Source organism: Venustampulla echinocandica (assembly GCF_003357145.1).
Source record: "Venustampulla echinocandica strain BP 5553 chromosome Unknown scaffold_1, whole genome shotgun sequence".
NCBI lineage: Eukaryota > Fungi > Ascomycota > Leotiomycetes > Helotiales > Pleuroascaceae > Venustampulla > Venustampulla echinocandica.
The window spans coordinates 5,456,425-5,470,994 of NW_022474206.1; the positions used below are offsets into that span (position 1 = coordinate 5,456,425).

At 49.0% G+C, this 14,570-nt stretch overlaps 6 protein-coding genes across 6 annotated transcripts; 3 read left to right on the plus strand and 3 right to left on the minus strand.

Annotated features, from left to right (window-relative positions):
• Positions 1 to 48: 48 nt before the first annotated feature.
• Positions 49 to 2,594, minus strand: BP5553_04295 (uncharacterized protein; the record flags this gene model as incomplete). Its single annotated transcript, XM_032012918.1, has 3 exons — positions 49 to 337; positions 388 to 2,406; positions 2,473 to 2,594. 3 exons carry the CDS (start codon positions 2,592 to 2,594, stop codon positions 49 to 51), a joined length of 2,430 nt encoding a protein of 809 aa, XP_031872611.1.
• A 1,694-nt stretch (positions 2,595 to 4,288) lies between these two features.
• Positions 4,289 to 5,650, plus strand: BP5553_04296 (putative Alpha-1,2 mannosyltransferase KTR1; the record flags this gene model as incomplete). The annotated part of the gene is made up of 4 exons (XM_032012919.1): positions 4,289 to 4,339; positions 4,406 to 5,194; positions 5,245 to 5,533; positions 5,583 to 5,650. The coding sequence occupies 4 exons, from the start codon at positions 4,289 to 4,291 to the stop codon at positions 5,648 to 5,650; spliced, it is 1,197 nt and encodes a 398-aa protein (XP_031872612.1).
• A 657-nt stretch (positions 5,651 to 6,307) lies between these two features.
• BP5553_04297 (Nucleic acid-binding protein) lies at positions 6,308 to 6,991 on the minus strand (the record flags this gene model as incomplete). Its single annotated transcript, XM_032012920.1, has 3 exons — positions 6,308 to 6,440; positions 6,504 to 6,736; positions 6,833 to 6,991. The coding sequence occupies 3 exons, from the start codon at positions 6,989 to 6,991 to the stop codon at positions 6,308 to 6,310; spliced, it is 525 nt and encodes a 174-aa protein (XP_031872613.1).
• A 1,039-nt stretch (positions 6,992 to 8,030) lies between these two features.
• On the plus strand, positions 8,031 to 11,761 carry BP5553_04298 (Beta-galactosidase; the record flags this gene model as incomplete). The annotated part of the gene is made up of 11 exons (XM_032012921.1): positions 8,031 to 8,144; positions 8,218 to 8,257; positions 8,405 to 8,640; positions 8,690 to 8,996; positions 9,046 to 9,278; positions 9,333 to 9,435; positions 9,497 to 9,506; positions 9,621 to 9,863; positions 9,918 to 10,388; positions 10,436 to 11,532; positions 11,586 to 11,761. The coding sequence occupies 11 exons, from the start codon at positions 8,031 to 8,033 to the stop codon at positions 11,759 to 11,761; spliced, it is 3,030 nt and encodes a 1,009-aa protein (XP_031872614.1).
• A 76-nt stretch (positions 11,762 to 11,837) lies between these two features.
• On the minus strand, positions 11,838 to 12,959 carry BP5553_04299 (Sensitive to high expression protein 9; the record flags this gene model as incomplete). Its single annotated transcript, XM_032012922.1, has 1 exon — positions 11,838 to 12,959. One exon carries the CDS (start codon positions 12,957 to 12,959, stop codon positions 11,838 to 11,840), a length of 1,122 nt encoding a protein of 373 aa, XP_031872615.1.
• Positions 12,960 to 13,626: 667 nt separating this feature from the next.
• On the plus strand, positions 13,627 to 14,528 carry BP5553_04300 (Uncharacterized protein; the record flags this gene model as incomplete). The annotated part of the gene is made up of 3 exons (XM_032012923.1): positions 13,627 to 14,111; positions 14,164 to 14,312; positions 14,371 to 14,528. The coding sequence occupies 3 exons, from the start codon at positions 13,627 to 13,629 to the stop codon at positions 14,526 to 14,528; spliced, it is 792 nt and encodes a 263-aa protein (XP_031872616.1).
• Between the last annotated feature and the right edge of the window lie 42 nt (positions 14,529 to 14,570).

Consider the following 14,570-nt stretch of genomic DNA (forward strand, 5'->3'; position numbering starts at 1 on the left):
GAAGAAAAAATATGCTGATAAATGTAAACCCGACACCTTTTCCATGATTCATGCAAGCAATTCCACATCCAAACCAATGGAACGCATGAAGAGATTCACGTTTGCCAAGCGTTGGCTCGACATCGCCGCAGGGAGAGTTTTTGCGTGAGCCACCGTCTCCATGACACGGTCCTTGACAGCCATGACCAGTCTCTGTTGTTGTTCGGGGCTCGCACCTATGCCGATGGCGGCAAGGAACTGCCAGACGTAGACGTCCTCACCGGTATTAACCGTACCAGGGAAGATATTCGGAAGACTCGGTTCAAGAGCATTGAAGAAGCCGTTATAAATGCCGACCCTATATGATAATTAGCAATTAAACTTCCATTGTAAACGAAGGTGACTTACCATTGCTCCCACTCCCGCTCGTTACTTCCAGCCTGCTTGATGAGCTCGGCTCGGCTGAGGAGCATGGTCAACATACTGACTCCAATTCTCGTTCGAGCAATTATGTCAGTATTGATGTTTAGGATGAGACCCAAGAGGCCGGTAACAATATCCAAGCCAACCTCATTGAGATATCCGAAAAGTGTATGCATCACTGCCAGCGAGAAAAGCTCCACATTTTCACGAATAGCTGAACTCAACTGGAGATCGCCAGGTTGAAGGATTCCATGACGAACAACATCCAGTCGATCCAGATGGATTACAATCATGGTTAATATGGTAGTCTTTTGCTCGTGAGTGATGTGACGAAAGACTCGTGGAATGGCCTTCTTGCCCTTGCTGAAGGAAAGGATAGCAATGAAGGGGTGGGTGGTGGTGGCACCGATGGGTTCATGGACCTTGAGCTGTCGCCATAGCCTGTGATTGAGCTCTTGCTGTTTGGCATTCCAATCCTGGTGCAGACCATTGAGTTCTGGATTGATGTCGTCGTCAGCAAGTGGGGGTGGCATGTGGCGTTCATGATCCTCTAGCTGCATCAATGTGTTATAAACATTCTCGATGTCAGCTAGTACAGTCTTCCTATCGCTACCGCTGACCCCGATCTGATGAGATTTGCGGTCACGAGGAGCACTCCCTGGGCGGGAAGCATCGGCTCCAGTCTCGGTACGCTTGATGTTCAAAAGTGGTTTTGGAGTCTTTGCGTTGCTGAAGGAAATCTTCCCCAAACTACCTTCAATCACCAGTTGCTTGTTTTTTGGCTTATTTTTGGCAGCCTCAACAGCTCGTTGGACTTGCTGCTCCATGCGTTGCATATGATTGTCGCCTCCACGAGCTTGGCGTCGCATACCACCATGGCGGCCTCCTGTCTGGAATAAATAAGTCTGGGCAAAGTTGCTCAAAGGTTGCCCCGGATGCTGGCGAGGTCCGCCCCGAATCTGGTTATGAACCTGATAATAGAAGTCTTCGGACAATGCAGGATCAGTGCCATGCTCATTGGGGTTACCTGTTGCTGTGACCAGTTGCTGGAGCTGAATGCGAGTAATAAAGTTCTTGTCCTGGGGTGTCATCAATCCATTATCCTTCGACAGCAAAAAAATCTTATGATTTCGCTTTGCCCGCTTTGCATCTTCCATGAGGAAGGCTGCCCTCTCCTCATCCGATAGATTGGCAAGCTGTTGGGGATGAGTAATAATATGACGCGAGCCCGACTGGTGTGATTGGTGGCCAGGGTATTGCACAGCAGGAGCAGGCCGCTGCTGCTCAGCCGAATAACGATTAGGATTTTTTAAGATCTGAGTCGGTTGCGAGGGAGCGGCGGGAGCAGTTGGTTGACCAGAAGGTGGTTGTGATTTCTGTAATATTTGGACAGGCTTATTGGGATGTGCAGGGTGTACTTGCTGAGGCTTGTCGCGCGGTGGTTCACTACCCTGGGAAGGGTATTGCTGTTGCCGATGGGGTTCGTGATATTGCTGCGGAACTTGGACATACTGGGATGCTTCTTGCGGCTGCTGGGCTGGCTTTTTGGCTTGTGCTCTCATTGCCGCTTCAACTTCCTCCAGACTCATCATCTTCCGACCCGCAGAGGGACCGGCTGCAGCAGGCGACTCAAAATTAGCAGCCTGAGTAGGTCGCTTTGGCGCAACACCCCACAAGTTCGGGTCAACCTGCATGTCTGGAAGAATTTCAGGTTCCCTGTACCGCTCATATCCACTTCTTGCAGGTCTCGAGACGGGGAAGTTTGAAGTTGTCTGAGGGGTGGCTCTAGGCGGAGCCTGCTGGCGAGTAAACCGAAGCTGTTCCTCTGTAATGGCGTCCGAGACCTTAGCTGTCTGGCCGAAGAAATCAAAGTCTTTGCCCACAGACGGCTTTCCGGATGGAGCAGGCCTCAAATCATCTCCGCCGAATGTATCATCGTTGAAGACATCATCTCTCTCATCCAATTGGTCACCGAGTCCATCATAGGTATCCTCGAAATCAAGTCTGATAACGCGAAAAGGAGCAAGGTTAGCATGCGAAAGTGAGATGCGGCGACTCGGGAAGACTTACGCATCATCATCATCATCCGGGCGCGGACCGGCAAAGGGGTCTGCAACTTGTGCAAAGCCAGGCGCGCCGGTGTTGTGCCCTTGATCGCGGGGTAGAGCTGCGTCGAAGCCGAAGAACGACATGGCGCGAACAAGAGGGCTTGTGTAACGCGTTTAAGAGGACATTCAAAACCTGCTTGCGCTACTCTCCATGTAGAAAGAACCTGAAATGATTAAAACAGATAGATATAAACCACCAGAGGAGCAGGCGGCGCTGAGCGATGGGAATTCGAAGATGTTGAAACGGGCTTGCTAAACGTTGCTAGCTTTGGTGAATGCGGTGGGTGGCGGCAGGACGAGGTAGTTGTTAATTTTAGTCCTTTCGGCCTCGAATCACCACAAGCAAGAGGCTGACAATAGAATAGGTAGGTATTCCGGGAACTGGCGTTTAGGTTTTGGGCGAGTGCGAGGGGGGAAATTGAAGTTGTAAAGGGTTTGGGTTCGGAGGGTGAGGTTGAAGGCGAGATAGAGATAGAGGTCGAGGTCGAGGTAGAGAGGTTCAGAGTATTGATGACATTTGGTTGGTGGTGGGGAGAAAGCTGCTGGAGCCGCAATCAATCGTCCGCCCAGGGCAATTGAGGCGCTAGTCCCGTTCAAGGCAAGTCTGGGGTTCTTTGGTGCCCCAGGGCCAGAGAAGAATGAGAGCGACTCAAATACCCCGCGTGCAGGGCCAGATGACTTCAATGCCTCCCGCGTTGATGGCGCGTACCCTACGTATGGATTACGTAGTACAGAGCAGAACCTGTGTTTCGTAGTACGTAGGACAATTAGAATTTGAAATTATTCTTGACCGTTCATAAAGGTGCTACGCACTGGGTCCTTGGTAGCTTAGTAGTGTGCGATTACAGCTTCTTTCCTTCAATACTGGGAAAGTGTATAGATTCTACGTATTATAACGGTGGTCTAAGGTAAGGTACCTTATGTCTTGACTCTCAAAGTCACCATTCCTCAGCCGCAGCGCCCAGGTATTGCTACCAACAAAGCACGAAGCACTTGTCCTGCCAAGGTCTAAAGGCTCTAACCTGCCTACAGATTATATTACTTGAAGCAGAAAAACGCTCTAACTTATAAAGATAGCATTAGTGACGGCTACAGGCTATTATTAGTGGTAGTGGCAGCGGCAGGCCGGGTATTATTATAGGCAGACCCTGCAAACACGAGTACTTCTTCGTATGGGAATCTGTGCCCTTCTTTTAGTACGGAGCACGGAGGCAGAGAACACGAACAGAATACTACGGTGCAATACTGTACTGCGATACTACAAGTGGCCTTTATCAGCAAAACGAGAACCGCAAGTCACCGCAAACCCGCTTGGCGGACAGCTGAGCAGCTCAGCACCGGCCGACTGGCCACCGCGCGGCCTTAGGACTAAAAGGAAACGCCCTCCACATTATTTCTCTCCGCGGGCGACCAGATACGAGCTCAGTACCGGTAGTACGAAATAATCCTGGTACGATGTGCTGTGACATCGACCTCCTGATTAATCTTTAATCCTCATTCCTCCCCTTCGATAATCTGCAATTCTCCAATCCCTAGTGCGTTCCGACTGCCTTGGTCTGACGCCCCCTTCGGATCCATCGCAGTTGCTTCTGCATTCTCTTCATTCTTGTCGTCCTGCTTGCACTTGGTTCTCCATTGATACGCAACCCAAGGCAATCCCAGCCAGCTCTCTTCACGGCTGTTCCATTTCGACGATCCTTGAGAGGGCCACGTTTGGATTCGCCCTTCGCGACTTTCCTGGCCCCCGCGGCTGTTGACAGACAACAACTTCACTCATGATGGCTTCGGGATCAGCCCGGTACCTGAGATATATTCTCTTCGCAATCTTCGTACGTGTTCTCGAGATAGGAATCAAACCCATGTCCTGCTCCACCCCTTGCTAATCGAATCATCAGGGCCTTACGGTTGTCTACTTCATATCATCTTCCTCCACACCCACGCTATCGGGCAGCACGTCCGCATGGACGGGGATACCTGTGAAAGCTGGAACTGCACCTGAATCTGCGGCCACGGGGACGACTCCGAACCCGCCACCCGCGCTTCCTCCTGCGACTGCCGATGGCGCCAGAATGAATGCGACGTTTGTCACCCTGGCACGGAATTCAGATATTTGGGAGATTGCGAGGTCAATCCGGCAGGTTGAAGATCGATTCAACCGCAAGTTCCACTACGATTGGGTATTCGTCAATGACCAGCCCTTTGACGAGACGTTCAAGAAGGTCACCACTTCCTTGGTATCGGGCAAAACACACTATGGGCAGATCCCCAAGGAACATTGGTCATTCCCTGATTTCATCGATGAGGGGAGGGCTGAAAAGGTGCGCGAGGACATGGCACAGCGCCAAATCATCTACGGAGATTCTATCAGTTACCGTCATATGTGCCGATTCGAATCTGGCTTCTTCTTCCGGCAACCATTGATGATGAACTACGAGTGGTACTGGCGTGTGGAGCCAAGCGTCGAGCTTTTCTGCGATATCGATTATGATCCGTTCAAATATATGGCGGACCACAAGAAGAAATACAGCTTCGTCTTGAGCTTGTATGAGTATGTGGAGACCATCCCCACCCTGTGGGACAGCACCAAGAAATTCATGAAGGAGCACCCGGAGCACATCGCTGAAGACAACTCCATGGGATTCTTGAGTGATAATGGAGGGGAAACTTATAACAATTGCCACATGGTAAGTTTGACTTGAAGGACATTATTGCCATAGGCTTACAAATTCGACAGTGGTCCAACTTTGAAATCGGTAATCTCAATTGGCTAAGATCGAAGCCGTACATTGACTACTTCAACTCTCTTGACCGGGATGGAGGATTCTTCTACGAGAGGTGGGGAGACGCACCGGTCCACTCGATTGCAGCTGGCCTACTGCTACAGAAGGACGAAATCCACTTCTTCGACGATATTGCCTACTACCATGTCCCATTTACTCACTGCCCAACCGGAGAGCAAAGAAGGATAGATTTGAAGTGTCATTGCAATCCAAAGGACAACTTCGACTGGAAAGGATATTCATGTATGGACCACCTCTTCCAATTAACAGGGCACTAGCTAACCATTGACAGGCACGTCGCGATACTTCGAGATCAACAACTTAAAGAAACCCGAGGGTTACGAAGCTGAAATGGATTAAAAGAAATGCGTTGATAGGTGTATTGTGAGGAGGGCGGGTACTTGATGAAAGGTGCTGGCGCGTTTGATTTATCCCGCATGGCAACGGCGGCGTTGGCGTGATTAAATGCTTGTGTTAAAAAGCAAGCAGCCGATAACAAATTCATCGGGTTGTACTGGTAGGCTTCAAAACATCGAGCCAAGAAAACGTAACACTAGGAAGGCATGGGATTTATACCACCAGACCATCCCTGACCAAGTGAGGGAACTCAAGTTTCCCATGTCTGAGTGTTCATTGTATGGACCACGAATCGGGAAACCATTAGGGGATATAGATAATTTAATTTGAAGTCGCGCATCACCAGCCAACTCTATGCGCATATTGTGAAGTATATAACAAAGGGATTTTTCCTACATAGGTATTTATTAGACAGCTATTAGTAGCCCTTGTATCAGTTTCTGCACCCAGTCAAATAAATGTTGATCAACTTCCATGAATTGTTCATACACGGCCTTTATTCAGACATGCCATAAGCGGATGGTACACCTATTTTGACCTCTTTTCCCTGGCTCAAATTTATACATATATTCCTCAACGCCGCTAGGCGCATGAAAAGCGCGCCCAACCAAAGTTTAATTGGTTTCCAGCATATAAACCTTCACAAAAGGCCAGCCGCTTCTAAGCCGCAGCAGCCTTGGGCTTCTTCGTTCCGTACTTCGACCGACTAGTAACCCTATTTCCAACACCACCCAGATCCATAGCCCCTCTAACCAGATGATATCTCACACCGGGGCAATCCTGTGACCGTCCTCTGCATACCACATTAGCCGCAATTCAATCCCCACCCAAAACAAAATCCAAAGCCTAAACTTACCCTCTAACCAAAACCACCGAATGTTGCTGCACATTATGTCCCTCCCCGGGGATATACGCCGTAATCACCCGTCCCGTGCTCAACCTAACTCTCGCCGTTTTCCTCTGCCCAGAATTGGGTTTCTTGGGGGTGGTGATGCCAACTTTTAAACAGACGCCTTTGAGCTCGGGGGCTTTTACGTCGCGGAGCGCGGGGGACACGGCTTTACGGGCGCGTTGTGCTTTTCGACAGCCCTAAGTTAAAACGGTAAGTACGTATTACGCATGTATAGAGAGGTTGAGGCTGAGGGCCTGGTTTGGAGGCGGAAAAAGTGTGTGAGCAGAACGGACCTTGATAACCTGATTGAACGTCGCGAATGGTGTTGGAGTGGCAGAGAAATTTCGTCGTAATTGGTGGGCGGGAGATATAGCTTTTGCGCTTGTCGATGAACATGGCATCCGCACCGAGGGCATCAGGAATCGGCGCAGTATGGAGGTCGCCATGGCCATGGTGATTTGCGTTCTCAATGGCGCTGCGTCGTCGGTGGTGTTTGGTTGTCCTGAGGTCGATGAGATTGTGCTAGCGCAGATTCGGGATGTGGCACGTGACTATTTATTCCCTTCCAGCTGGCAGCGAATCTAAATTTCTCTGTACTTTGTACATGACCAAATAAACAAAGGAAATTTATCATGTTGAAACTCCTACATGATATTATTTTCAAGTAATTGCCATTTTCCTGGCAATTCTCGGGTTGTGGTAGACTTGATACTTGCGATTAGTTCTCAGGTTGTGTTAGAACTACTTGAGCTTACTCCAGCTAGAAGTGTTTAGTTACACTCTCTGCGAAGTCGTCATCCATCGCGGTGGACCTGATCTTCATTCTCCCACTCTTTACCTCGGCCTCTACATCTATCTCCTCATTCCTCACCTGCTCTATTCGTACTACTCCGTATTCAATTCTGAATTCTGGCTCTCTCCTCTTTCGCGTCCACATTATTCCATATTCCGTTGGTCGAGATAGTTCTTCCGATTGGCGCGCTTTTCACATATCCCCCATGTCACATCACATATGTACCATGAAATAGCTATATCGTCATGCTGGACACCCAACCTGCCTAAATCTAATTGAATTTCTGCACAACGTTTCTCTGAACAAGGCTACGGGAGTGGCGCCGCCCCTTTTTTCAAGCTTCTGTTAGGTCGATCGGGGGATTCAAACCCCGCACCAAGCCCGGTACTTCATAATATCATACACTATACAGCCTCTCGTACAGTACCTGGCGGAGTTGCTGGGCGAGGTAAGGATTATCGTCGAGTTTAGTTCACTTTGCTGCCGACTTTTTCTGTGCGGGTCTGCGTACGTCTCGCAGCTTCTTGTACAGCTGCGAGAGGGGCCGAGAGACCGAGATCCTTACCTGGTATTTCCAGCCTGATATGATGTATATATCCGCGAGCTCTGTTTTTAATGTTACGAATTGTATAATTGAAGCTCCCTGCCACTCCTCCGTCCTGTCAAGTGTTTTCGATTGCGAAAGAGGGTCTGCCACCATGATGTTCCTACGCGGCCTGACATGTATCGCCCTTGCGGCGCAAGCTGCTGCTTTGTCAATTGGCGGAAGGCATATGACTGTTGAGCGGGGCAGTGATGGATTGCAGGATATCGTAAGCTCTGTCTAGTCTCGAAGCTTTCGCAGGCCCCGAGGCATTGAGTTGCCCCTCCTGACATTGTGACCAGGTTACGTACGATGAGCACTCTTTGATGGTTCATGGAGAAAGTAAGGAAGGCCTCTTTCCATACAAGCCCGTTATTCAATTGGTCGTGACGATGTCTTATACCCCATATTCCCGTCCCCCTCCAACACCATTTGAGTTGTTATCTAGGCTTCGCGAGTTATTAGATGATAAATACTAATATGCACCAGGGGTCTATGTATTCTCGGGCGAATTCCACCCCTACCGTTTACCAGTCCCCGATCTGTGGCTTGACGTCTTCCAAAAAGTCAAGGCGTTAGGCTTCAATGCAGTTTCGTTCTACGTCCACTGGGCATTGCTGGAGGGGGAGCCAGGAACATATTCAGCAGATGGAATCTTCGCTTTTGAGCCTTTTTTCGACGCCGCAAAGGAGGCCGGGATCTATCTCATTGCTCGTCCAGGACCGGTTCGTTAATTGACTTTATTTTGAGTTGCTTGCGCTGACCGTTTTGCAGTACATCAATGCTGAAGTTACCGGTGGAGGGTTTCCGGGCTGGATACAACGCCTTAAAGGCCAGCTCCGAACCCGGGCGCCTGATTTCCTCGAGGCAACAGACAACTACATGGCACACATTGGTAAAGCAATTGCCAAAGCACAGATCACAAACGGTGGCCCTGTTATCCTCGCTCAACCGGAGAATGAGTACACAGGGGCAAGCGGACAGGTGACTGGGGGGTTCCCTGATCCCGAATTTTTTGCCTACGTTCAGAAGCAGCTTAGGGATGCGGGAGTTGTTGTACCATTGATTAGCAATGACGCCTGTAAGTGGTTGCTAAGGGATACCGAATCTTCTAGTACTAATGATAATAGCTCCGAAAGGACTTTTTGCACCTGGCAAAACCACTAACGGAACCGCTGAAGCCAATGTCGATATTTACGCTCATGACGGCTATCCCTTGGGATTCGATTGCGCCCATCCTTACACTTGGCCTTCCGGAGCTCTCCCAACCAACTGGCATGCAACCCATGAGGATCAAAGTCCCGCTACTCTCTACTCTATCATGGAGTTTCAGGGCGGTTCGTTTGATCCATGGGGTGGGCTTGTATGTCATAATGTACCCTTAGTTCTCTCTCCAGATTAAACTAACAAAGTTTAGGGTTTTGCTCAATGCTCTGTCCTACTGAATATGGAGTTCGAACGGGTTTTCTATAAAAATAATTTTGCTTCTGGTGCTACTTTATTGAACATTTATATGATCTGTAAGTTTTTAACGATCGTATAATATGGGTTATCAATGAATATAGACTAATTTTGTGATAGATGGCGGAACGTATGTAGCTCTCTCAGAGAATTCCCCTCAGCCCTTCCCGGAGCAAACAGCATCCAAGTCTTGGGCAGATAAAGTCGGTCCATGAAAATATTCAAATGCTGACTTATGTTTTAGAAACTGGGGAAATCTAGGTCATGCAGGTGGCTATACAAGTTATGACTATGGCTCCAGTATCGATGAAAATCGCCAAATAAATCGAGAGAAATACAGCGAGCTGAAGCTTGAAGCAAACTTTCTCAAGGTTTCTCCAGCGTTCCTGACGGCATCAGTTGGCAAGGGTGTGACGGGAAGCTATTCGGACTCCTCAACGATATTCACCACTCCAATATTGGGCAATGGAAGCGCTACAAACTTCTAGTATGAACGTCCTACAAACCCAGCCATACCTTTGCTAACATTGGTTTTTCATAGCGTGGTCAGACATAGTGACTTCCAGAAAACGACATCCGCAACATACAAAATGAACCTGAAAACCAGCCATGGAACTCTCTCGCTCCCTCAGCTAGATGGCAGTTTGACATTAAGCGGCAGAGATTCCAAATGGCATGCAACTGACTACGATTTGGGCGGAACCAACCTCCTTTACTCTACAGCTGAAATATTTACTTGGAAGAAGTTCGACAAGAAGACAGTGTTAGTTGTCTACGGCGGGCCAGGTGAACAACATGAGCTAGCAATTGTCACGGATAGCACAGCAAAACAGGTTGAGGGCAGCGGAGTCACCGCCAAATCTGCCAAGGGCACTGTCATTCTGAACTGGAAGACGTCTACCACCCGCCAAGTTGTACAGGTAGGTGATGTCTTAGTGTATATCCTGGACCGCAACACTGCCTACAACTATTGGGTTCCTGATTTCGCGAGGACTGATGAATGGGGCACTTAGTAAGTGATTTCCTCGTGGTATGTATAGTCAGCTAATGAACGAGCAGCACCTCAAACGTGGGTAAAAGGTCATCAGTGATTGTTGAAGCAGGGTACCTCGTGCGCTCAGTATCTATTAAAGGGAATGTATTGAACATTGACGGCGACCTCAATGCTACGGTACCAATTAAAGTGATCGGAGCGCCCGCCAACACCAAGGAACTCCGTTTCAACAATGACAAACTGGACTTCACAACTGATTCAGTAACTGGAGAATTGTCTTCTACCCTTAAATACGCTTCTCCCAAGCTTAGCGTACCTGACTTGTCGAAGTTGGACTGGAAGTACCTGGACAACCTTCCAGAGATTCAAACCTCCTATGATGATTCTGCATGGACGGCGGCCAGCCATACTACATCCAACAACCCATATACCTTGCAGACACCAACATCGTTGTTCTCCTCCGACTACGGGTACCATACCGGAGTCCTGGTCTACCGTGGCCATTTCGTAGCCAAAGGAGACGAGTCAACATTCAAGATTACGACGCAAGGAGGAAGTGCTTCCGGCTCTTCAGTGTGGCTAAACTCAACATATATTGGCTCTTGGGCAGGAATAGACGCCGCCACCGCACATAGCGCAAGCTATACCCTCCCTAACCTCTCAGCTGGAAAGTCGTACGTCTTCACTGTCGTCGTAGACAACAATGGCCTGGATGAGAATTGGGTCGTCGGCCCAGATGAGATGAAGCACCCTCGTGGAATCCTCAACTACTCTCTTAATGGGCGAGCACAATCTGACATTACATGGAAATTGACGGGAAACCTGGGCGGGGAGTCATATATCGACAAAGCACGTGGACCCTTGAATGAAGGCGGGTTATATGCCGAACGTCAGGGTTTCACACAACCTAATCCACCGAATGAGAAATGGGTCGCAGGAAACCCTGAGACGGGCATCGACAAAGCTGGCATTGCATTTTACCAAACTAGCTTTGACTTGGACTTGCCTGAGAATTATGATATCGCTCTCAGCTTCAAATTCGGGAACACGACAATTAATAACGTTGTTGCGGACTACAGGGCACAGTTATGGGTCAATGGATACCAGTTTGGAAAGTATGCGAACAATATTGGGCCGCAATCCGAGTTCCCTGTTCCTCAAGGTAAATCTAACTGTTGCCCCCTGGTATTACGGTACAAAGCTGATTAATTGCAGGTATACTTAACTATCACGGCGAGAACTGGTTGGCCATCGAACTCTGGGCTCAACAGTCTTCAGGGGCCCATTTGACAGATTTCACGCTCCAAGCTGGTACTCCAATTCGGACGTCTATGAACGCTCCCAAAATGGCTCCGGTACCCAGCTACAAACACAGAAAGGACGCGTACTAGGATGGAGAAGCATGATTGGGTATTCTTCGTCTATCTACAGTATATATTCTAACAGTATCGTTCTATACATCTTCGCCTACGATGGGCGAAGTAGAGTGGCAATAATAGCAACAATAGTCGCTCCCGTAGCAGCGCCTTCTAGTGCAATAATCGTGATATCTCGTTTCCGCATCTGCACAATTCGTTCACTGACGAGATCTTGCGCCGTGGCCTTCCAGGTCTCTGGTTTCGTAAATCTCATCGCAGACCTGGGCACATGCAATTCTGCCACGTCGAGAGCAGCTGCTTCGTCCGACACATCTATGCCCGGCTGCCCAAGTTCATTCCGGGCTATATCTGTATTTCCCAGCTCCTCCTCCAACCTTTGTACACCCGAGGCAACGATCCCATCTAATGGTACCTCCGCTTGCCTTTCAGCATCGCGCCTCTCGGCATTGGCCAATTTCTCCTGGTCCAAAGCCTGCCTAACCTTCTCCTCGAACCCATGGACCAACCTCCTCCGTCTCCAGGGCTCAAACCCAAACTGGAACACCAAGAACAACAGCACATTAACCCCCATAAGCCCCCAAGTGCCCCAAGTACTCATCCTCCTAATTTTATCACTCCAAATCTGCTCCTCATGGTACCGACTAAGAATACTACTACTGAGCTTACTCGCCGCATGTTCCGCCTCCCTCTCCGCATCCGCCAACCTCGTAGCAGCCTCCTGCACCGCCTGTTCATTGCTATGATCCATGCGATACAGCGCCGTGAAGCGCTCCAGGTCCACAGGCGTCCATGTATCCTTCCGCGCCAGCAATCCGGTTACTTCACGCTGCGTTGATGCCCTGTCTGCTATGGTGGTCTTGTACACAATGCGCGAAGACCGGACGGATTCCTGCGCCTCTTGTAATTGCTTTTCGAGGGCGGTGATCTTGGATTTTAGGGCTTCGATGCCCGAGTAGCCCGTTAGGTCATTGATGCGTTGGGAGGCTATGAAGAGGTTGCCTTGCAGGTGGTCCATAACGTGGGAGAAGCGTTTTGTGAGCGCGCTTCGCCGGCCGTCTTCTGCGGAGGGGAGATCGGATGGGTCTTCTTCTGGCGGATTGGATTTGGATTGGGATGTAGAAGGTGTTTCCTGAGTTTGAGCTCTTGGAGGAGGAGGCGGTGGAGGGTTTGATGTTTGGTTGGGCAAATCGGCATACCGCCGTATCTGCATTTGAGTACGGATTCTACATTGTAGGCAGGTTGATATTGATGGGCGGAAGGGAGCTCGGTGTGACGATAATATTCGGAGTGTTCTTGGAGTTGTAGACGTAGAGAATGGAATTGAGTCGAGGAAGAGCCTTGGGACGACTCGGGCCAGTGGCTTCATGGCCGCTCTTCTGGACGTCGATGTGGACGTTGATGTTGGCCAACTGCCGTTGAAGCTTTTGTGAGGTTGGACACTTTATCTCCGACTCCCCGTGCGAAATGATGTCTTGCCGGCTTGGCCTTCACCGCGTTGGTGGGGTGTGGCCTTGCGTGTGTACTGCAAATACATTTTCTACCCCACCATCACTTCAGTCGTTTTTCCTTTAAGCTCCTAGGAATAGAATTGGGAAATTATTATTAGAGATCTTTTCGATTGAAAGTATACGGGCGCGAGTTATTTTTCTTCTCTATTCATATTCCTTCCCTCTTTTGCATTGAATCGGTACGATTGCCACTTCCCGGTAAATAATATCTCTAACAATTATTGTCCTTGGCCTTCCCCCACTTATGCATATATACCCATGGTAGATAGTCTAGTTCTGAAGACGTATTTATTAAAGTAAACAACTCTAACAGCTTGTCCAGATACATACATCCACCACCTACCACAACCACCCACTCAATCCTTCAATATGTCAGCCTCCCCAACTCTCCTCGACGGGATGAAGACGAATCCCAAATTCATATTCTTCAGCGACTTCGATGGGACGATCACTCTGCAAGATTCCAATGACTTCCTAACAGACAACCTTGGATATGGAGAAAGGTTACGGAAGGAGTCAAACGCCGCAGTGTTGGCTGATAAGGAGTCGTTCCGCAGCTCCTTCCAAGGAATGCTTGACAGCGTTAAGACACCTTACGACGAGTGCATCAAATATTTGCTGGAAAACGTCACATTAGACCCTTACTTCAAGGAATTCTATACCTGGTGCCGAGAGAATAATGTCCCTGTGGTGGTCCTGAGCAGCGGAATGGCGCCAATCATTAGAGCCCTGTTGGTCAATTTCCTGGGGAAGGAAGCCGAGGATATCCAGATTGTGAGCAATGATGTTACACCTAGGGGCGAGAAGAGCATCAATGAAGAGGGAGGATGGAATATTGTCTTCCATGACGATAGGTGGGTTTTCTTGTGAAACATATAAAAGAAAGCGCTGACATTGAGAAAATAGCCATTTCGGACATGACAAGTCAATTGAGATCCGAAAATACGCACAGCTACCGGAGAGCGTCCGACCCGTCATGTTCTACGCTGGAGATGGAGTCTCGGATCTGTCTGCTGCTAAGGAAACAGACTTGCTATTCGCAAAGCAAGGACGTGGTAAGTCCTCCTGAAACCCCTAATGGAGTAAACACTTGCTAATAGGTTGATGTTATAGACTTGGTCACCTACTGTGCGAGGGAAAATGTCCCATTTACAGTATTTGAGGACTTCTCATCGATATTGGCTACCGTCAAAGATATCGTGGCTGGGAAGACAGACGTTGTTAAGGTGGCCGCAGAAGGCTATGAGAATTTCAAGCAGGGAAAGAAATAGAAAGTGCTAGAATATCTGGTATAGAAGGTACATATAGACTAT